Source organism: Mobula hypostoma, chromosome 12 (assembly GCF_963921235.1).
Source record: "Mobula hypostoma chromosome 12, sMobHyp1.1, whole genome shotgun sequence".
NCBI lineage: Eukaryota > Metazoa > Chordata > Chondrichthyes > Myliobatiformes > Myliobatidae > Mobula > Mobula hypostoma.
Window position 1 is genome coordinate 6,862,540 of NC_086108.1, and position 24,359 is coordinate 6,886,898.

Here is a 24,359-nt window from a genome sequence, read left to right on the forward strand (position 1 = left end):
TGCTGACTTTTCTACATAACCTTTGATGCCCTTACTATTCAAGAAACTATTCAACTCTGCTTTAAATATACCCAATGACTTGACCTCCACAGCCTCTGTGGCCATGATTCCACAGATTCCACCGCCCTCTGGCTAAAGAGATGTTTGGAAGCAGCCAGTGATATCTCTGTCCAGTTTGTAAGACTTAATATGAGGCCTCCGTCGGTCAGGGTTGACCATGGATGTTGCGTCCTAGCTGTCTAGATACACAAGCCAGGGCAATGGAGAGGGAGCTGATGACCTTGTAGCAAGCTACCCCTCTCTAGGCATCTTATGAGCCCAAAAGAATGGCAGAGACTGATACCGTTTAGCGCCAGATGTGTCGCAGGAGTTGCCAGTCAGTGATGAATTCCAAGTAGGACTGCCAGCTCCAGATTTTTTTCTCTCTTGGGTTTACTCTTGAAGCCTTCCCCGGGCGTGGGTATAGCCACAAGGCAGTGGAGGTTTGAGATCAGAGCTTTCCTTCTAGATGAGCTGCCAACCGCGGCTGATAAGCCCCATCTGCCCAAAGCCAATAATCATCCTTTGCAGCTTCTCCTGTCAGTAGAAGTGGTTCTGCCGGGCTTTGTAGTGAAGGCCAGGAACTGGAGTTGGTTGTCAGAGGCTATTTGAGATGCACACCATTGGGTGTATTTAATAAGTACTGGGAGGTTATCCCCCGACTATAACAACCTTAAGGAACAACATGACATGGCTACCTTGCGCATTCACAAGGATCAAATACTTCAAGAAATTGTAATTGTGAAATGCTCAGGGGACTGTATGCAATTTGAGAAATTTCTGGAGATGAGACTGGGGATCATCTGATTTGATGCACTAATGCGTGAAGTGGCAAAATGAAGGTCACTAATTATGGCCAGCAATTCACCTGCAACAAATCCAAGCCAGTGGCCACATGACCGCTATTGGTGGACAGTTTTAGAACATGAGCCTGCAGTTATACGTTCTTCCCAGAAGTTGTATAAGATGTTCGTGAGGCCTAATTTGGAGTACTGTGTGCAGTTTTGGTCACCTACCTACAGCAAAGATGTAAATAAGATAGAAAGAGTACAGAGAAAATTTACAAGGATGTTGCTCTGTCTGGAGGACCTGAGTTGTAGGGAAGGATTGAAGAAGTTAGGATTTTATAACTGGGAACGTAGAAGATTGAGGGGAGATTTGATAGAGGCATACAGAGTTATATGGGGTGTCAGGGAGGGGTAGCACCTCTGGTGGGGGAACATGTCGTGTCCTTTTCAGGGCGGTTAGTCCACCTTTGGTCCCCACCTGGCACTCAGCTCTCACCTGTGGCTCCCCGTAGCTGTTTGCATGCGACAGCGGCCACACCCCGGGCAACGGCTTCGACAAGCCGGCTAAACCAGGTGAGGGTAGCCGACGGGTCTCAAACCCTCGGCGAGATAGGGAGTTGTCTATCCCAGTATGTGAAGACAGACTCCGGCGGATTGAGCAGACGAAACCAATGGAAGGTCCAACGGTCAAGAAGGCGGTCTCTGCAAGCGTCGTGGAACGTGTAGAGCAGGACAAGACACAGAAGACGTCCTGGTCATCCACTGCACCTAGTCCCATCTCCAGCTGTCTCGACTCTGTCTTGCCACTGGATCCAGATGGGAATTGGGAAGAGAGAGTGAGGCTGACGCTGCGCAACTCTCCCTCACTTAAATCCAAATCACGCGCTAGTCTCAACACCATCAATATGGTGTCGAGGTCCTCATCGACATCAATGATGGACGAACAACAACACAGAGTTATGATGAGTTTAGGTAGGGTAAATGTAAGCAAGCTTTTTCCACTGATGTTCGGTGGGACTACAACTCGAGGTCATGGGTTAAGGGTGAAAGGTGAAAAGTTAAAGGGGAACATGAGGGGAAACTTCTTCACTCAGAGGGTGGTGAGAGTGTGGAAGGAGCTGCCAGTGGAAGTGGTCTATGCGAACTTTATTTCAACATTTAGGAGAAGTTTGGATAAGTACATGGGTGGTAGGGGTTTGGAGGGCTATGGGCCCAGTGCAGGTCGATGGGAGAGTAGACAATTTAAGTGGCTTGGCATTGATTAAACAGGCCAAAGGGCCTGTTCCTGTGCTGTGGTCTTCAGTGTCTCTCTTTATTATACGTCTTGTATCAGATTAGTCAAGCTATAGCAACAAGTCCTGAAGAAGTCTCTTTAGTCTTTTGTATCGTGTTTCTGTATGATTTTAAATATAATAATACCTATGCAAATAATTCTGCAAATATTAATATTCCACACCCATTAAGTTTCTGGAGAGTAATGTAATTTTTGTTTGCATAAAGGATATTAACAACGCCTGGCAAGGTCTGGAGCAGGCCGAAAAGGGTTACGAGGAGTGGCTACTGAATGAGATCAGGAGGCTGGAAAGACTTGATCATTTGGCAGAGAAATTCAGACAGAAAGCAACCATCCATGAAGATTGGACCAAAGGTGATGTTCCAACATATTTCAAAAGTAAATTTTATTATCAAAGTACATATATGTCAGCACATACAACCTTGAGGTTCATTTTCCTGTGGGCATACTCAGCAAATCTATGAAATAGTAACTATAACAGGATCAATGAAAGATCAACCAGTGCAGAAGACAACAAATTGTGCAAATGCAAATATAAATAAATAGCAATAAATAATGAGAACATGAGATAAAGAGTCCTTAAAGTGAGATCATTGGTTGTGGGAACATATCAATGATGGGACAAGTGAGTGCAGTTATCCCCTTTTGTTCGAGAGCCTAATGGTTAAGGGGTATTAACTGTTCTTGAACCTGGTGGTGTGAGTCCTAAGGCTCTTGTACCTTCTACCTGATGGCAGAAGCGAGAAGAGAGCATGACCTGGGTGGTGGGGATCTCTGATGGTTGCTGCTTTCCTTTTTTTTTAATATAATTTTTATTGAGTTTTCAAAGTGATACATGAGAAAAAAATATCTACCCTCCCCCTCCCCGATATATACTCCTACCTAAAAAGAAAAGGAAAAAAAAGGAACTGCCTGAATATTGGAAGGTTTGCACATGCTCCATGGGATAAAAATAAATTTAGTATATATTTGTTACTTTCCCCCAAGGAACCAAGATCTTCATCATCGGAGCTATAAATAAGGGCTCCAAATATTCAAAAATGTTACAAATTTATCTCTTAAAATCTAAAACATTACTTAGCTTCTCAACTCTGATAGTTCCCTGGGGAATCTCTTTGAACTTCACCATGTTGCTATGTGTTTCCCTCCCAACCATCCAGGCAAAAAGAAAAAAAAAGATAAGATACAAAAAAAGAAAAAACAAAATACCCCCCCCACTAATGTTGTGAATGAAAATTTACACAACACTACCCCCCTCCATTGTGCGGGTCGTGGCTGTTGCCACGTTTGCACACATGAATAACGTAGCAATTGGTCAGTGTTTCTTCCAGCTCCCCCGTAACAAAAAATTATATATATATAGAAAAAAATTAATGTTATTATTCCCAGCTAATATTCCTCAAATTTTAACCTTTCTTCCCCTCCCTCATATAATTAATAATATATTTATATATTCATCTGCCTAAAAATTCAACAGGCCTAATCCTTGATCCAGTCTTCATCTTCAATCCGTCTCGCTCTCCTAAGTTTGTTCTTGTATCTGGTGAATATTCAAAGAATCTCGCACAAACTCCTCCGCTTTCCGGTAATCGTCAAAAAATCTTTTTTCTCCACCAGGCAAAAAAATCTTCAAGGTTGCAGGATAACGCAATATAATTTGATAACCGTGATCCCATAGGGCTTTTTTCACTGGATTAAACTTCTTCCTTCTTTTCAAAAGTTCATAACTTATGTCAGGGTAGAAAAAAATTTTCTTCCCTTCTATCATTAGTGGCCCTTTTCTCTTCTTGGCAGCTTGGGCAGCCGCCTGTAGAATCCTTTCTTTATCTTGAAATCTTAAGAATTTTATTAAAATTGATCGTGGATATTGGTCTTCTTGTAGTTTTGGTCTTAGAGCTCTATGTACCCGCTCAATTTCAATTGATCGGTCTTCCTCTTTCATTTGCAAGGTTTTCGGGATCCATCTTTGAAAAAATTGTATTGGATTATCTCCCTCTGTACCTTCTTTAAGACCAACAATTTTAATGTTATTACGTCTACTAAAATTTTCCAACACGTCCACTTTCTCCAAGAGTCGATTTCTTTCCGTGTTCCAGACAAGCACATTATTTTCTGTTTTTTCCACTCTATCGTTAATATGCTCCATTGTTCTTTCCATCTTCTGAAGTTTCTTATCCATTTTATCCTGTCTTTTCATAGCTTTATCATAGCACATCTTCACGTCTCTAAGCTCTGTTCTTAATTTTCTTAGTTCAGCCGTTAATTGCAATAAAGCCTCTCTTATGTCTCCGTCGTCTCCTTTACTTCCAGTCTCTTCCAGTTCTTCCTCCTCCTCTTCATCTGTATTCCCTGCGATATCCAATTCTGACTCTGAGTCACTTTCAGTTGCAGTGGCCGTCGGTTCTTGTAGTTTAAATTGTGTCGATTTGCGCATGCGCCTTTCTGGCATCTTCTTCCGAGAGATCGCTACCGCCGCCATTGCTCCCCGTTCTTCTATGCCAGAGATAAAATGAGTCTCCTCTGAAGGAGATCCAACCTGAATCCGAGGCTCCATCGCTGCAGTAGGCACTTTTTTCTTCCCATCTCGCGGCGACTTCACAACAACAGACTTCTTCTGTTGCGGTTTACGAGGCATATCGTAGAGTAGTCTTACGAAGTTTATAAATAGTTTTCGGAAACTATTTATTAACTTTACTTTGTTTAAATGGTACTTTGCTGATTTTTTACGGGAGAGCTGGATTTACACGTCTCAATCCTACGTCATCACGTGACGCCCCCGGTTGCTGCTTTCCTGTGACAGCTTTCATGCAGATATGCTCCATGGTTGTGAGGGTCTGGGCCAAGTCCACTACCCTTTTGTATAGCAGTCTGCAGGTTTAAAGTGATCACCTCATGCAGAGTTTGTACACAAGGTGTTAATCAAAAACTACTTGTCTACCAACTGGAAAACTGTAAAATTGATGACTTTGTGGTTGCAAGCCAGCCCAATGGTGCATATTTTGCTAGGTCATCCTCAGTTAAAAACATAACTGACACTTGAAGCCCAAGTCTGTTTTTCTCTCAGTTAGATTTGCAATGGGGTCCATAATCAAATTGTCCAGTGGTTCTCTACTGGAAACAATCTCAGCTACCAAACAGTAAACACTGTAATTAACGATGTGACAGTTTCTGATGTTGAGTGAGACCACCTGTACACAGGGAATGGGAACAACTGATCTGTGATCCTCAGTGTAAACTTAAAATTTCCATGGTAACAATGGGGAAAATGACACTGAATCAGAACCAGGTTTAATATCACCGGCATATGTTGTGAAATTTGTTGTCTTTGTGGCAGCAGTACAATGCAATACATAATAATAGAGGAAAAAATGAATTTCAGTATGAATAAATATTAAATAGTTAAATAAGTAGTGGAAAAAAAGTAGTATGGTCGTGTTCGTGAGTTCAATGTTCATTCAGAAATTGGATGGCAGAGGGGAAGGAGCTGTTCCTGAATCGTTGAGTTTGTGTCTTCAGGCTCCTGTCCTCCTCCCTGATGGTAGCAATGAGTACAAAGCATGTCCTGGGTGATGGGGGTCCTTAATGATGGATGCTGTCTCTTTGAGGGAACGCTCCTTGAAGAAGTCTTGCATACTACAGGGGCTAATGCCTACAATGGAACTGACTTGAGTTTACAACTTCCGGTAGCTTCGTTTAGTCCTGTGCATTAGGCCCCCCTCCCCCCCATACTGGACCATGATGCATCTTGTCAGAATACTACCACGGTACATCAGTAGAAATTATCAAGTTATTTTGCTGACGTATCAAATCTCCTCAAACTCCTAATGAAATATAGCCACTGTCTAGTGCTTTATCTGATATTACAAGTAAATGAATAGTTTCCACAAGAATTGATCTGGAAATCAATTGCTTCATGTTTTGGGAATTATCCCATTGTTTGATTAGAAAGCGATGGTATACTGTTGAGCAGATTAATGTATTTTTTTTGTATATATTTATCACACTAGCTATTCTAATATGTCAGGATTCTTGTCTCTTAAATGACGGTTTTGCAGTTTCATGCAGGTTGCAATTAGCATTTTGCATTCCTATAAACCTAGTAATTTTCAGAAGGTAAGATTTTAATGCTACAAATATCAACTCAGCTACATCAATTTCTTTAACTTCCAGCAATTTTCTATTTTTTCCATTCCCCATTCCGGTTCCGTTCTATCTCTTCTCTCCTGAGCATTACCTCTGTCTGGTTCCACTTCACATTTCCTTCTCCCATGGTCCACTGTCATCTCCTATTAGATTCCTTCTCCTTCAGCCCTTTACCTATTCCACCTATCATCTCCTAGCAGCTTCTTACTTCACCACCCCACCCCCACCAACCTGGTCTCACCTATCACCTGCCAGCTTGTACTCTTTTTTGCCCCCCCCCCACCACCCCTGTCTCATTCTGTCTTCTGCCCCCAACCTTTCCAGTCATGATGAAGGATCTTGGCCTGTTTATTCCTTTCCATAGATGCTGCCTGTTCTCTGAGTTCCTCTAGCCTTTTGTGTGGTTTACTTAAGATTTTTGGTTTTGGTAAAATGCAAAAAAAAATCTAGATGTTGGAAATCTGAAATAGGGAGTTCAGTAAGTCTGGCAGCACCGTGGAAGAGAAGCAGTTAATGACCCTCTGAGGACTGGGAAAGGAAACAAGTTGTCTGAAGGGTGGGTGATGTTCAGTAGACTAAAGGCAAGGTCTGGGTTATGATGAGGATAAGTTGCAGACAAGGCCATCCATTTCCAGTTTAATTGCCATTCAGCTCAACAGTTTGTGTGCAGTCTGTTGTTGAAGTCGTCAATCCCTAGTGCATTTATTTTACAATCTTTGAACTCACCACTGGATTCTCTGACATACCCAGTCTCCTCCATTATTTGCATGTCCCTGAGCATTTGCTTCCAGCTTCTGTCCCACCGAGGATGACGAGTCCTTAATTACCTCAGCAAAATTAACCTCCCATTGAAGATTCACCTTCCGCTTCCCTACTTGTAGCAGCTTCCAGAAATATTTTTACTTCAACCAATTTCTTGATATAATTGCTGTGACGTAAATCAGGCCCGAAGGTGAAAGAACTCTTCACTGAGCTGAACAAAACCTCATGACTTCGAGGGATTCGGGCTAGCTAATAGCTTGCTTCCCGTTCTTGCTCTGGTTTCATTTCAGACCTAAAGACTTGCTGATGAGTTGGTTAATTGGCCACTCTGGATTGTTCCAAGTGTGTGTGGTGGAGAGGGTTTTGACAATGGGGAAAAGTGGCAAAATTAGGTCACAGGGCCATATTTTTGGGTGGGGCGGGCGTATGAAATTGCTCTGAGAATTCACATTGATTGGATGGGTCAGATGGCAAACTATGTTGTTGGTAAATACAGACTGTCAGTGGTGAGGAAATCAGCTCTTGCCAGTTTGGCCATATCCAGAAATATTAGTACAGAGTTCAAAGTAAATTTTATTAACAAATTACATATATGTCACCATATACAACCCTGAGATTAATTTTCCTGCGGACATGCTCAGCAAATCTATAGAACAGTAGCTATAACAGGATCACTGAAAGATCAACTGGAATGTGGAAGACAAGAAACTGTGCAAATGCAAATGTAAGTTGCAATAAATAATGTGAATGTGAGATGATGAGATGGGGTATAAGTAGGAGTATTAACTTGAATTTTATTTCCTGTTACAAGATTACACACTCTAAATGATATCCAGGGATAATAGACTTGACCCAGAGAATCTGGTCCCCTCTCCAAATACCGTAACACGTTCTTTGATTAAAAGTTTATCGAAAAATGTATCCAAACTCTCATAAGCAGGGCTTACATGGATGCTGGTGAGATTATGACAAAGTGCTGATCATACGTCAATCTCTTTTAAGTCTGCGAGGCCGCGATTAACAATCCAACAATCTCCGACACCCTGTCATCAGGCACCAGTATAATACATTGCTTGCTCTGCAATTGCCATCAAGTGAAAGAATAAACCCTGGTTCAAAGTAAGGGCCCTGACTTACAAGAGCCAGCCACGCATGCTGAAACAAAAATGTGTCTTCTCGGCAGTGCTGTCACTCAAATCAGTACAGGCTGAGCGTGGCTGGAAATGATTCATCAGAAACGTAAAAATGGATAATGCCTCTCTCCTAGATGTTGCCATGACCAGAATCAAAATCAGGCTGCAGTGCATTGCAATACCCAATTTTAAATACACATGTAAATTACAATAAGAAGTGTATATATTTTTTAAAAAGTAGTGCAAAAAGAGCAAAAAAAAGGTAGTGATTTGAAGTTAAAGTTGAGCAAATAAACAATGGTAGCTGATAGCAGTTTCATGAGATTGCTCTTGTCACCATTAAGCACAAGGTTTCTGGCTGCAGTTTCCTCTTTTACAGCCTTCAATCATGGAAAATATTAAAGTTGACAACATATTCCTTGCTGTAAATCTACTGAAAATGTCCCATTGTATGAAGTTCAGCTAAGATTCTGATAGAAAGTTGTTGCTATTGTTAAATGACATCTGACTAGAACACCGTGGGGAGACTTGATTGTGAGATACAAAATTATGAGGGGTGTAGATAGGGTAAGCGCAAGCAGGCTTTTTCCCGCTAAGGTTCAGTGAGACTGCAACTCGAGGTTAAGGGTGAAAGGTCAAAAGTTTAAGGGGAACATGAGGGGAACTTCTTCACTCAGAGGGTCATGAGGGTGTGGGACGAGTTGCCAGCATAAGTGGTGCATGTGAGCTCAATTTCAATGTTTTAGGAGAAGTTTGGATGGGTACATGGGTGGTAGGGGTATGGAGGGCTATCGTCCTGGTGCAGGTCGATGGGACTAAGCAGTTTTAAATAGGCCAAAGGGCCTGTCTCTACTGTACTTTTCTATGATTCTGTGACTTCAAAAGTAGTTTGTGAGCAAATCCTTCACTTAATTTCCACTTTTTTTAATGTTTAACATTTAATTTGGTGACTTCAATCTTTAGTTTCAAATTATTAGCTCGGTCTTTATTGTGGGCTCTATAAACTATAAAAATGTTTATGAAATTGGTTGTTTTCCTGCTGCCTGTCAGGTTGGCTGCTTACCTACTTCAATAGTCGCTGTTTCTGGATATCAGTGACCGCCCTCAGAACTCTGATTTTAAGCAACAGATTTTGGATGTAGAGAGATCAACATGAGAATTGTGACTTATTTTGTGGGACACTTCCTTCGAGGTTGATAAGTACCATTTGTTTTTGTTGACTGCAAATTCAGGGCCGGGGGATTTTAAGTCCACTGAATATATAGCTCAGTTGCCCCTCTAGGAAATGCTTTTTTTTCTTACAAATGTAAATAAGATGCTGGCTGATGAACTCCTCAAAGCTTCTTGCCAGATGTTAAAAAATTAAACTAGCAGATGCTCATTTTAACTCTCGAAACCCTTTTTTACTAGGCACCTCTACAAACAGCTTGTTAGCCCCTCGCTAACAGCCTCTGGACTCCGCGGTGAGGAAATCCACCTTTCTCAGGCTTCATATGTCTAGGGTCTATACAACGTTGGTACTGCCAAATCCGTGATTGGGATGTCTCGCTCACCCAAACCCCGGTTTGTGTGAATGCTCTGTGATTTACTGGCCCTTGCAATCACCCATCAGCATGAAATAGCAGATCATACACTACATACAGTTATAAAGAAAGTATATTTTTGGATGTTAACTGAAGAATTAGTAGAGAAAAGAAAGAAAGAAACAAAAAGGGCCCATTATAATTAAACAGTCAAACGTGCACAGGTTGGAGATCAAATCTTCCGAAAGCCATATTCACTGATCTTCGGTAGACCTCTGTGCCTTGGGCTCCATCAAATTGCGGTTTCCCACTGGATCGAATCCTACAGCTGGTTCTCTCCAGTGTCTTCTCTCCATCTCCCACCAAAGACCTCGACCCGTCTCAGTGTTCGTCACAAAAGCCTGCTCCTCCAGTGTTCTCTGTACCTCTAAGCTTTTTGTACTCATCTACTGTATCAGTCCAAATTACTTAAAAGTTGTAATTCTCCCCCTTCCTGTGGCAGCTTATTCCATATAACCACCACCGTCTATGCAGAAACTTGCCTCTCAGATTCTTACATTAAACCTATGCTGTGTAGTTTTTGACTCCCCTATCCTGAGGGGAAAAAAAAACTAATTTTAATTATTCATTGACATACAGCGCAGAATCAGTCCTTTGAGCCACACTGCCCAGCAAACCCCCAATTTAATCCTATCCCAATCACAAGAAATTTACAATGACCAGTTAACCTACCAACTCATGGGAGAACATACAGACTCCTTACAGGCAGTGACGAGAATTGAACCTGGGTCATTGGTACTGTAAACCACTATGCTACCCTGCTGCCCCACCTATCTATGCCCCTCATGGTGTAATAATCCCCTATAAGGTCACCCGCTCTGTGCCCTACACTCCAGAGAAAAGCAACCCCAGTTTTGTATTCTACCTTTTAGAGCCAACCTTTTCCAACCATTTTTATGCCAATGAGCCTTGCCATTAACTGAGGAGTCTGTGGACCTCATGTTGGGAACTCCTGGATTGCAGGAAGCTTAAAGAAAAAAGCTTGTAACTTGTGTATTCTCTTTCTTCTTCGTATTTTTATTGCAAAGTGTAAAACAAAACAGAACATAAAACATAGAACATAGAACAGGAGCAGACCATTTGTCCTGATATGTTGTGCCGAACCAGCTAAAAAGCAAATCATAAACACCCCAATACTAATCCTGCCTACCTACACAATGTCCATATCCCTTCATCTTCCTCATATCCATGTGCCTATCCAAACGTCTCTTAAAAGCCTGTAATGTATTTGCCTCTACTACCATACCAGGCAGCACATTCCAGGCATCCATCACTCTCTGAGTGAAAAAACTCACCCCTCAGCCCCTTTGAATGTACCCCCTCTCACCTTCAATGCATGCCCTCTGGTATTAGACATTTCTACCCTGGGAAAAAGATACTCCATATCTGCTCTATCTATGCCTCTCATAACCTTGTAAACCTCTATCAGATCTCCCCTCAGGCTCTGCTGCTCCAGAGAAAACAACCCATGTTTGTCCACCCTCTCATAATAGCATGTGCCCTCTAAACCAGGCAGCTTCCTAGTAAACCTCTTTGCACCCCCTTCAAAGCCTTAACAGATCCCACAGATTCACCACTCTGGCTAAAGAAATTCCTCCTCATCTCCATTCTAAAAGGACGCCCCTCTATTCTGAGGCTGTATCCTCTGGTCTTAGACTCCCTCACTATCGGAAACACCCTCTCCACATCCACTCTATTGAAGCCTTTCAATATTTGATAGGTTTCAATGAGGTCACCCTTCATTCTTCTGAAATCCAGTGACTAGAGGCTCAGAGCACTCCTCATATGATAAGCCTTTTGATCCTGGAATAATTTTCATGAATTCCCTTTGACCCCTCTCCAATGTCAGTACATCCTTTCTCAGATAAAGGGGCCAAAACTGCTCACGATACTCCAAAATGACGTCTCACCAGTGCCTTATAAAGCCTCAACATTACATCCTTGCTTTTATATTCTAGTCCTCTCAAAATGAATGCTAACATCACATTTGCTTTCCTCACCATTTTGATCCTTTTAAAGAGTCCGAGCTAAAAGCAAATACAAAATTTAGACATGAACATTGTTTACTTCATTTAGTAGTGTGCAGAAATTCCCACGCACCTCAATAGCTTGTGGTTGTGGTAATGTTGATTAAGCTACAGGCACTAATTTACAACAGTGTCTGGTGCTCTTCTCAACACACATTTAAGGATGGGTCTAAACTTCACAGTGCAAAGTAATTGTGTAGTGTCGCTGTTGCACTATCAAGTCATTAGAATAAACATAAAGAAGAACCTCTAATGTGAGCTTTCTCCTCAGGAATGTCCATATCTGAAGCTGTTGCACTCTGGAAACTTTGTTGAAGTTAATGGAATGTTGTCGTCTTCAAAGCAATTGCCTTTTGCTAACTTTCAGGTTCATATAGGTGGGAATAGGAGTGTTTGAAAATGGTGTCAGTGACGATCCAATCCATCTATTACTAAGGACGCTCTTCTAGATGTAATGACATGGGGTTGTTTCCCTCTACCTTTGAGCAGGCTGTGCCTTGTCACTCTCTCACCCAGAAGATGACACTTCTGGCAATGCAGCACTGCACTGGCCAGCTGGGTTTCTTGTGCTCATGTCTATAATGAGATTTAGAACTTTGGATTGCATTTGTCTTGAAGTTTCCAGGAGGTGAGTGGCCTCAAGGCGAAAAAGTTTAGAGGTCATGATTGTCTGCATTTCTCGACTATTTAAGGATGGAGGAAGATTCAAACATCGAGATGAATGTGGCAGGCGAGCGAGTGTTCAGTGCTGACTACCAGCTTCTTACTCACTGCTGCCAGAGGTGGTGCCTGCATGTGACAGAACTCTCGCTCGCTGCTCCCACGGGAAGGCCTCTGTGTTCAGATGGTTCCACTCTCCTGCAATGCTTCTGGAGGGTGTTATCGAGGTTCTGCATCTATAATTTATGGAATTCAAATTGGACTCTTTCAGATGGATGATTTTTTTTGCATGGGGGTGGGTGGTTTGATATTCTTATTTCTATTCATCTTTTTTTGTGCATGGAGTGGGGGAGATTGTTGGCTTTCTTTGAATGGCCTCCATGGTTTTCTTAGTTTCTTGGCTGCCTGGAGAAGATTAATCTCAGAGTTATATACTGCATTCATTGTTGCTATTCCTCTCCATGCCTTGTGACGCACCAGGCGGCAACCTTGCTGTTTCTTCACCATTTTGTCTGTGTTTTACGAGGCTGAGTTGTGAGCTCGATGCTGGATTCAAATGGGACAACTCACCTCCAAGTCCGGTGCTGATGCTGTTACATCACCAGCCGGCTTATTCTGTGTACATACTTTGATAATAAATGGACCTTAAACCAGGCTACAGCTGACACTTGACCAGTGCCTTTGCTTGATGCTTAGATGGAAAAGTGAAGTTAACTCTTGCTTCCTCTTCATGTAGATAAAGAAGCAATGTTGACGCAGAAAGACTATGAAACCGCTGCACTGGCTGACATCAAGGCCTTGCTTAAGAAACACGAAGCATTTGAGAGTGATCTGGCAGCCCACCAAGACAGAGTAGAGCAGATCGCCGCCATCGCACAAGAGCTCAAGTACGTACAATAATATAATTGTTTGCACCAACCACGCTGCATTCAACATTAAAGGCCAGATTTTGTAACTGATGCCATTATTATTTGGATCTTTCTACAGACAGAAATTTGCAAACAATTATGTTGTAATGAGTTTAAAAAATAAAGTGAATACTTCCCGCAAGTTGAATTGTGTATGCAAATGTTTGTGAAGCGAAATATCTTGAACCTTGTGATGTTTCAGCTCGGATTTGTACTGATCTTTCTGTTTTTTCCTTCTGTAGTGATCTGGATTATTATGATTCTCCCAATGTAAATGCTCGCTGCCAGAGCATTTGTGACCATTGGGACACTCTGGGCTCTTTAACCCAGAGCAGGAGGGATGCCCTGGAGGTGAGACCTAAACTGCTGACTTTTATCTTGTAGTGGATTTAATGTGTGGGGTTAATTCCATTTCTGCAGTCACAAAAGGAATCTTAATTCTGGATTCCCTACATAATTGTCATTTAATAGAATCAAAGTATTATAGAAAAGTACAGCACAGAAAAAGGCCCTTCAGCCCATCTAGTCCATGCCAAACTGCCTACTGCCATCAACCTGTGCCATACCCATATCCCTACCATCCATGTACCTATCTAAACTTCACCTAATTTGAAATCGAGCTGGCATGTACCACTTGTGCTGGCAACTTGTTCCAAACGCTCACCACCCTCTGAGTGAAGAAGTCCATCTCCCCCCCACCACCCCCATGTTCCCCTTAAGCTTTTCACCTTTCATCCTTACCCCATGATCTCTGGTTGTTGTCCCACCCAACTTCAGTGTGAAATTGCATTTACCCTAACTATACCCCTCATAACTTTGTATACTTCTATCCAATCTCCTTTCAATCTTCTATCCAATCTCCTTTCAATCTTCTACGTTCTAAGGAATAAAGTCCTAACCTATTCAGTCTTTCTTTATAACTCGGGTCCTCCAGACCCAGCAACATTCTTGTAAATTTTCCCTGTACTCTTTCAAGCTTATTGACATCTTTCCTGTAGGCAGGTGACTCACTGAGATGGCAGCATCAGACTAGCTTCAAGTAAACAATAAATATTGAGAACATGAGATGGAGAGTACTTAAAATTGGTCGTGGGGACATTTCAATGATGGACCAAGTGAAGATGAGTGAAGTTATCCCCTTTGGTTCAGGAGCCTGATGGTTGAGGGGTAATAAGTGTTCCTGAACCTGGTGGCGTGAGGCTCCTGTACCTTCTTCCAGAAGGCAACAGCAAGAAGAGAGTGTGACCTGGGTGGTGAGGGTCTGTGATGGTAGATGCTGCTTTCCTGCAACAGCGTTTCATGTAAATTATTCAGTGGTGAGAAGAGCCTTACCCATGATGGACTGAGCTGTATCCACTACTTTTTTTTTACATTTTACATTCAGGAGACATTTGTGCTCAATGGTGGAAAGGACTTTACCTGTAATGGACTGAGTCGTATCCACTACTTTTTGTAGTATTTTCCACTCAAGGGCATTGGTGTTTCCATACCAGGCTGTATTTGAATAGTGTCTGAAGCTATTTAATTTAAGATGCGTGTACTGAAAGAATTAAATTGTAATTGCTACTGTAAACTACAACATGTTTGGAAAATCCATTATGTTGCTTAATTGTGATTCTGTAGGTGTTTTACTTGACTGCGCGTGGACCAGGCAGTAATGGCCGAGTTCTATCTGATGCAGCAATATCACTGCAAAACGCTAATTCCAAGTTCCAGCAGGATTTAGCCAAACTCTTCCTATTTGATACCCTTCATTCTGTTGATTATGAGTACTTAGGTGATTAGAGTCTTGTGATGTGTTTGAGTCCTGGCTCTGCAATGATCCCAGAGAAAATGGAATCACTCAGTGACCACCCATTTCAATTCTACTTCCTATTGTTATTCTGACATGTCAGCCCACGGCTTCCTCTAGTGCCATGATGAAGCCACACTCGGGTTGGAGGATAAACACCTTGTATAGCCTCTAACCTGATGACATGAACGTCGATTTTTTTGAACTTCCCGTAACTGCCCCCCCCCGCACTTTCACCATTCCCTCTCTCATCTTATCTCCTTACCTGCCCATCATCTCCCTCCTCTCCCTTCCCTTGCTTCCATGGTTTTCTCTTCTCTCCAATCAGATTCCGCCCTTCTCCAGCCCTTTATCTCTCTCACCAATCAACTTCCCAGCTCTTTACTTCACCCCTTCCCCCATCACCCACCACCCTTTACTTCTTCCTCCCCTCCCCTCCCCACCTTCTTACCTTGACTCCTATCTTTCTCCACTCCCCTTCCCCCATCACCCACCACCCTTTACTTCTTCCTCCCCTCCCCTCCCCACCTTCTTACCTTGACTCCTATCTTTCTCCACTCCCCTTCCCCCATCACCCACCACCCTTTACTTCTTCCTCCCCTCCCCTCCCCACCTTCTTACCTTGACTCCTATCTTTCTCCACTGAGTCCTGATGAAGGGTCTCGGCCTGAAACGTTGACTGTTCACTCTTTTCCATGGATGCTGCCCGGCCTGCTGAGTTCCTCCAGCATTTTGCCTGTGTAACTTTTTTGTTTGCTTTGTTTTAACAGAGGACTGAAAAGCTCCAGGAAACAATTGACCAATTATATCTGGAATATGCAAAAAGAGCTGCACCTTTCAACAACTGGATGGAGGGTGCAATGGAAGACCTGCAAGATATGTTTATTGTCCACACTACTGAAGAGATTCAGGTACCGTGCCGTGTGAGAACGACGGTTTAGTTTAAACAGTGGCTTGTGTCAGAATCAGATCTGGTATCACTGGCATATGTCTTGAACTTTATTATTTTGCAGCTGTGGTGCAGTGTAATACATAGTAAAGCACTGGAAATTAAATTGAATAAAGTAGTGCAAAAAGAAGCCGTACAAAAATACTGAGGGAGTGTACATGAGTTCATTGTCCATTCTGAAATCTGACGAGGGAAGAAGCTGTTCCTAAAATGTAGTGTGTGTGTGTGTGTCTTTGGGCTCCTGTACCACCACCCTGATGGTAGCAATGAGGAGGAGGAATCCCCAGGGTGATGGGAGTCCTTAATGATCAATGCCACCTTTTTGAGGCATCGCCTTTTGAAAGTGTCCTTGGTGCTGGGGACGATAGTGCCCGTGATATTTCTGGCTGAGTTTACAACTTCCTGCATATTTTCCCGATCATGTGTAGTGGCCCCCCACCCCCGGTACCACCAGACGGTCAAGCAACCAGTTAGAATACTCTGCACAGTATATCTGTAGATATTTGCTTCGGTGACATACCAAGTCTCCTCAAACTTCTAATGAAGCATAGCTGCTGTTGTGCCTTCTTTGTAGCTGCATCAAAGTTCAAAGTAATTTTTATCAGAGTACGTGTATGTCACCATGTACCCTAAGATTCATTTTCCTGCAGGCATACTCGACAAATCTATAGAACAGTAACCATAACAAGATCAATGAAAGATCAACCAGAGTGCAGAAAACAACAAACTGTGCAAATGCAACTATAGATAAACAGCAATAAATAACAAAAACATGAGGTAATGAGATGGTCTTTAAAGTGAGATCATTGGTTGTGAGAACATCTCAGTGGATGGACAGTTGAGTGTAGTTACCCCTTTTGTTTGAGAGCCTGATGGTAGAGGGGTATTAATTGTTCCTGACCTGGTGGTGTAAGTCCTGAGGCTCTTGTACCTTCTACCTGATGAGAAGGGAGTATGGCCTGGATAGTGGCGATCTTTGATGATAGATGCTGCTTTCCTACAACAGCGTTTCATGTAGATGTGCTCAATGTTTGGGAGGGCTTTACCTGTGATGTATTGAGCTGAGTCCACTACCTTTTGTAGGATTCCCCATTCAAAGATATTGGTGTTTCCATACCAGGCTGTGATGCAGCCAGTCAATACACTCTCCAGTACATGCCTATAGAAGTTTGTCAAAGTTTTTTGATGTCTGCTGAATCTCTGCAGACTCCTAAGTGATGTTGAGTCAGTTCAGTGATGTTGACACCCAAGTGTTCTCATTAGTTTTCTCTCTCTGATTTTTTCAGGGTCTCATCGCGGCGCACGAGCAATTCAAAGCAACGTTGCCAGATGCCGATAAGGAGCGAGAGGCAATTCTGGGTATCCAGAATGAAATGACGAAAATTGCTCAGTCTTACAATATTAAACTCTCCGGAGTAAATCCATATACGTCCATTACCTCTCAGGACATTAATGATAAGTGGGATAAGGTAAGGGACTCCTAAAGGTTGTCAATATCTAAAATACACTTACCAAAAGTGATTATGTTCTAAACATTACTCTACCTGTTGAGAAGTAGTGGGGAAACATGGTAGTGCAGCAGCTGACATAATGCTAATACAGCACTGGTGACCTGCGTTCATTTCATGCTGCTGTCTGTAAGGAATCTGTGTGTTCTCATAACAGTGTGGGTTTTCTCCCGTATTCCAAAGACGCACAATTTAGTAAGTTAATTGGTCAAAGTTCAGAATACATTTACTATCAAAGTATGTATAAACTATACAACCTTGAGATTTGTCTGCTTACAGGCAGCCACAGAACAAGAAACACGAAAGAATCCAATTTTAAAACAAAGACCAATGCCCAACTTGTAGAGATAGACAGGGAAAAACGCAAATCATGCAAACAATAAAAGCACACGACAGCATTCCAAACTAAATTGAGGCCATAGACACGAAGCCAGCAGCAAGCCCATAGCCTCGGCTTCAGTTTATCATATGGTGGGGCAAATCGCCACGAAGCTCACAGACATGAAGCGCCTAGCAGCCTCAGCGCTGAGGAGAGCGGAGTAAAACATCACAGAGCTGAATCAACTCAACCCTTGCCTCTGGTCCCACAATTTTCCATATAAAAGGGTTATTAATAAAGTATTTAGTTGAATTTCTTGCTTTGAAAACCAGCATTAAGCTGCTGTCGCATGTTCAGTAATGTCATCTTAAACCGGAAGTATATGGGTCACATGGATGTAATTAGGCGGTGTGGCCTTGTGGGACAGGGAAGGAAGGGCTTGTTACCGTGCTGTATCTCTAAATAAAATAACTTGCATACTGCCCATTACACCACTGTGTTTAGGGCAGCAATGAAGGTCCTGCATCTCTGACAGTGTTCAGGGCTTCCTACGTCATGTCAGTAGCTTCCTTTTGGCTTTCACTACTCTCAGTCATGCAAGTCCCATGTGGAGCCTCAGGAATACTATCGCACTCCGATGTAGAAGAATTCTTCTTTGCTGTTTCCGTAACATTTTGGCCAGTCGGAGATGTTAGCTTTGAACTGAACCTCCGAATCTGGAGGACTGATGGACCACTCTTACTCTAGCCTCTACCCTTTGACCTGTTTGGCATGGGTGACCCTACCAAGAGCCAAACCACAAGGCTCCAACTCCAGCCAGCATAGCTCTTTGGTTCATTGAGGCACACAAACCTCCAAACCCAGCAACAAGGTTGTGGTCTTCTCAAAGGAAATAAAGTGAAGTTTGCTTTTATTTTGGTAGGCAGATTTCACAAGAACAGATGGGTCCAATTAAATATTTAGTTGGGTTCAAATACTATATAGATCACTGGTTTCTGATTGGAGTTGTACCATTGAAATGACTTTCCAAGCAATCTTTCAAACTAATGTCATAGACGTGGGTGTTACTCAGATTATTTCCTATGATACGGGAGGAAGTCATCGCTGGTTCGTGAAGTAATCCCAGTCACCATTTTGTTTCCCTTGTATTCAAATCAACCTCCATTCAAGTTCTGCCATGTCACCATGCATTAATAGCAAGTTGTGGTGGCCAATTAACCGTCCTTTCCACACACCTTTTTGGGATGCAGCAGGATATCGGAGCACCTGAAGAAAACCCACACTGTTACAGGGAGAACATGACAATTCCACACAGAGGTCGGGATTGAAACCAGGCCCCTGATGCTGTTTGTGCAGCTCTACCAGCTGTGATGCTGCCACTTCTAAATGGGCACTTGATGTTTGGCTCTACAGCTCCTAGGAGACCATTTGACTCATCAAGTCTCTGCTGCCTCGTGATTCTCCCACTTGTTTCTTTCTCACATTTCCATCAGCTCTTCCTGATATTCCCCCCCATAGTGACCATTTAACCAAGTTAATTGGGATGTGGGAACAGCCAGAGGAAGCCCATGTGGTCAGGGAGAATATGTGTGGACTTCACACAGCTCCAGAGATCAGTACTGAACTCGAGTCATGAACATGTGAGGCAGTAGTTCTACTTGGTGTTCTATTGTACCATTACAGTAGAAAAGATTAACATGGAACTGCAGCACAGTACAGGCTCTTCGGCCCATGGTGCTGTGCTAACCTTTTAATCTACTCTATTGTCAGATTCAGGGTTAATAACACCAACACATGTCATGAAAATTGCTGTCCTTGCGGCAGCGTACAATTCAATACATAATAATAAGGGAGGAAAAATATAAATATATTTGATATATTTAATATTAATTTAATATGTTTAATAAATATATTAAATTAAGTTAGTGCAAAAATAGAAATAAAAAAAGTAGTAAGGCAGTGTTCATGGGTTCAATGTCCATTCAGAAATCAGATGGCAGAACATTAGAAGCTGTTCCTGAATTGTTAAGTGTGTGTCTTTAGCCTCCTGTACCTCCTTCCTGATGGTAGCAATGAGAACAAGACATGACCTAGTTGATGGGGGCCCTTAATGATGGACGAAGCCTTTTTGAGGCATTGGTCCTTAAAGGTGCCCTGGATACTGAGGCTAGTGCCCATGGTGGAGCTAACTAAGTTTAACGTTCTCTGAAGCTAAACCCTCCCTCACACATAGCGCTCCATTTTTCTATCATCGAAGTGCATATCTCTTAAGAGTACCTTAAATGCACCTAATGTATCTGCCTCTATCACCACTGTGTAAAAAAAACACAACACTAACTAACTTACCTCTGCCACCCCTTCCCTTTATTCTCCTTAGCTTTATTAATCGCTTGTATGTCGAAACATACAGTTTAATGTATTCTTTGCGTCAGCGACCAACCCTGTCCAAGGGTGTGCTGGGGGCAGCTTGGAAGTGTTGCCATACCTTCAATGTCATCCGAGCATACCCACAGCTAACCCTAACCTGTAGTCTTTGGAATGTGGAAGGAAAGCAGAACACCCAGAGAAAACCCACGCAGTCACAGGGAACATACAAACTCCTTAGAGACAGCAGTGGAAATTGAGCTCTGATCACTGGCACTATAAAGAGTAAAGCTAACTATTAGGCTTCTGTGTCGCGCTATGAACTTTGAAGGTGGAGGTATTTATGGTGACATGGGTAAAGTCAAAACTGAATACGTATCGTCTATAATGCTTCTTGAGACTATCAAAAGAAGATGCAGTGGCATGAAAACAGTCACCGTAGAGCGAAGGTTTGGTGGAGGGAAGAAATTTTTGGTGGGGTGGGCAAATGAATATGCTATTGATATTATCAAAACTGACTGTGTTTGTATTTACAGGTTCAGCAGCTGGTGCCAGCTCGAGATCAAGCTTTGCAAGCAGAGTTTAACAAGCAACAATCTAATGAAAACCTGCGTGAGCAGTTTGCAAATAAGGCCAATGTTGTTGGTCCCTGGATTCAGACTAAGATGCAGGTTGGTAAAATTCTTTTGGCATTCAGAATTACTGGTTTTGAGGATATTCTCTGCTTCAATAAAAATCATTCTATTTCCAGTTAGCTATTTACTGTCTGTTACTCCACTGGCGTTTAAGGCAGCAATGAAGGTCCTCCATCTCTGGTGGTGTACAGGGCTTCCTTCAATGTGTCAGTAACTTCCTCTCAGTTTTCACTACTGGGTGGAGACTCAGGAATACCGTCGCACTCAGATGTAGGATTTTTCATTGCTGTTTCCGTAACGGTTTTGTTTGACCAGTCAGGGTTCCCGAACCTGAAGGACTGATGAACTACTCTTAGTCTGAGAGAGTTTCTTGTAGTAAGAATTAGATCCATTGTGCTTGAATTATGATGGGAGTCAGTCAAGTTAAGATTTCCACACACAAGTTACTCGTGCCACCATCTATGGAGGCGAATAAGCATTCAACATTTTGGACCGAGAGCCTATATCAGGACTGGAAATAAAGGAGTCAGAAGCCAGAATAAGAAAGTGGTGGGGAGGGGAAGTAGGACAGGCTGACAAGTGATAGGTGAGACCAGGTGAAGGGGAAGGTTACACAACTTGCAATCTGAAAATATTCAGCAATGCAGTCCAAGACCAGGGCAACACCTGGATGTGGAAAACGAGTTGTTGACTGTTATTTTGTGTATTTATATTAGGAGATTGGACGGATCTCTATTGAAATGCACGGTACACTGGAGGACCAGCTAAATCAACTGAAGCAGTATGAGAACAGTATCATCAATTATAAGCCCAACATCGACAGATTGGAGCAGGACCATCAACTCATTCAAGAGGCCCTCATCTTTGACAACAAGCATACCAATTATACCATGGAGGTAATAATTATGCTTTATTTTCAGATGAGTTCATCTTGCATTTAAAATCAGTAACCATGGGAGGAGATGCATCTCTACCAAAGGAGGTGTAAGGTGCTCCCTCTCTCCGCTAGCCTGCAGGTCACCCTTGGGCAAGGTGTAGCACCTGCTTAGCTAGCGCGTGGCCCCCCCCAAATCAGGGTCACGAGAAGTCATGGGAGCAGGTGGAGGAAGGTTTTATGAGCAGCTGGTGCATAATGACAATTTCTGGTTGTTGTCATGTGAATGAAGTCATTGGAGAGAAGTACTACAGAGACCCAAATATTGAATTTAAATCAGCATTGTCTGGTCTTCCAATTATTGTGGTTCACAGTCTTATAGGAACCCATTGTTCAGAGCTGCATTTTAGATTTAATCTACACATCATACTCAGATCTGAAGATTCATGGCTGCAGTTATTTGCCACATGTTCTAACCCCAAAAAATGCTGTCACATTGGTTATTCCATGACTGACACCATGCAATCTCTGAAAAGTATTGCTAGTAGCTGGGGGTCATCTGCCTTGTAAAAACACTGCCCAAAACAACGCAGCGGCAAACCACTTCTGTAGAATTTGCCAAGAACAATCATGGTCATAGACCACGATCGCCCACGTCACACAATAAAGATGGTGATGAACTGTGCCCACAGTACAGGGTGCTGAATCTTTGGAGCTTGGTATAGGCACCAGCATTACTTCCCACTCCCTTTGATGAAACTGTTTTATGAGTTATCATACACATTTCATGACAAATTATTATCTCGCAAGAGGAAGGTCAGTCTGCTGACCTGCCTTTCCTTGGATTTTCCCTTTGCAAAAATAAAGTCCGTCCCCTCTCCTTCAGCCTTGCAGTTTCTTTAGCATTTTGTTTGTTGCCTGTTGCTGGCTCAATCCTCAACCCAGCATGGGTGGAACTCGTGCAAGGAGCTGGCCGGGTTTGAACCCAGGGCCACTCGCACCGAAGTCTGGGTGTGGTACCACTACACCCTGGCACAGACCGCAAAAATAAAGTTCTCTTGATTTTCCACTTGGACTGAATAAACACTGATTATGGACCAAAAATCTGAAGATTTGACAGCAAGGTTAATTAATTGAACATTCACTGTTGCCACATTTCAACAGCAGCAATGTGTTTTAAACAATTTGTTTGAGCCCTTCTAAAATATTGAGGAAGTTATTGTATCGGTTTGAAATACACATAGGTAGTAATTTGACCTATTAATATGCCTGTGCTGGTGCTTTGATCTACCCAGTCATGGCAATACTTAAACATATCCATGTTTGATTCCTTTTGCAATACTATTGAATCTACTTCCACCAACACTGGGGCAGTGAATTCCAATGATAACCAGTGTAACATTTTCTCCTCTCCCTCTCCCTCTTCCTAGTAATCTTTCCCCACCCCAACTCCCCTGTGTATTTTTTCTAAGTGAGCAGTTGTGGAGGGTGCTGTATAAAATGCAAGCACTCCCGGAAAGAAACACCAGCAACCACATGCCGAGGGTGTCATCTCAACTGGCCATGAAACATCTGCAAGCTCATTACCAAGCTCGGCGAGCACCGCAACATCAATTTTTCTAATTTTCTTAAATTTCAGTTTAAACCGTATTTTTCTGTCTGATACAAACTTTTTAAACTATCTGATCTAAGCCCTTCACAATTTTGAACACTTTCATTCTGTTATTATTGTCTCCTTTGGTCTACGGAACACCACTAGCTTCTCTAGTCCCTCTGCACTTTCTCCATCCTTTAATTTAGAGTGTCTTGTTGCTCTTGTATTTCTAAAGCAAGGCCCTTAGAAGTGGATACCTTTATATCCAGGTGAAGCTTACTGATGTGCTGAAGATGGCCAAGCTTCCTAGCATTTTGTAATTGCAATTTGTTTTTAAGAAAAGTTTGTGTTCTTAACTTAGGGTGCCACAGTAGCATAGCGGTTAGCCCAATGCTATTACAACTCTGGGCATTTCAGAGTTCAGTTTAGGCACCGTCTGTAAGGAGTTTATATGTTCTCCCCGTGAATGGATAGGTTTCTGTACCAGTTAGTAGGTTAATTGGTCACTGTAAGTTGTCCTGTGATAGGCTAGGGTTAAATAGGTGGATTACTGAGTATTGCAGCTCGTTAGGCCAGAAGGCCTGTTCTGCACGGTGTCTCCTGTCTTATCAAACCTGTAGCTTCGGTCCTACTGGAAATTGTCGTTCTCCAGGTTTGGGCATAGTCTTTCTTGTGCTTAAGGCAACAAAGGTTGCCTGTGCCAGTTCGTGAATTCAAGTTAGTAATGGTTAGATGGTTTTTAAATTCAGTTAGTTTGGCATTCAGTTCTTAAACTTGTGAGTTTGTAATATACCCAAGTGAGCTGCTCTTTCATAGTATTCAATGTGTAGTTTAATGTTTTGCGTAAGGAAAATTGGAGAACAGCGCTGCAGTATGCATATGCTAATCAAAAGACGTGCATATATTTACACTTGGGTGTCAGATGAAAATTTACGCCATTTGATAGCTCTAGATTAAACACTGCTTTATGCATTGTTATTGGATAAT

The 24,359-nt window shown here is 42.4% G+C and overlaps 1 protein-coding gene across 5 annotated transcripts in view; it reads left to right on the forward strand.

Annotated features, from left to right (window-relative positions):
- Positions 1–24,359, forward strand: part of LOC134354591 (alpha-actinin-1-like) — a 156,392-nt gene that overhangs the window by 109,092 nt on the left and 22,941 nt on the right. For all 5 annotated transcript variants that reach the window (XM_063063566.1, XM_063063567.1, XM_063063565.1 and 2 more), the window contains exons 11-17: positions 2,328–2,475; positions 13,166–13,316; positions 13,580–13,688; positions 15,900–16,040; positions 17,365–17,547; positions 20,806–20,940; positions 21,621–21,800. In XM_063063566.1, coding sequence (XP_062919636.1) covers positions 2,328–2,475; positions 13,166–13,316; positions 13,580–13,688; positions 15,900–16,040; positions 17,365–17,547; positions 20,806–20,940; positions 21,621–21,800 — 1,047 coding nt within the window. The remainder of the gene's footprint in view (positions 1–2,327; positions 2,476–13,165; positions 13,317–13,579; positions 13,689–15,899; positions 16,041–17,364; positions 17,548–20,805; positions 20,941–21,620; positions 21,801–24,359) is intronic.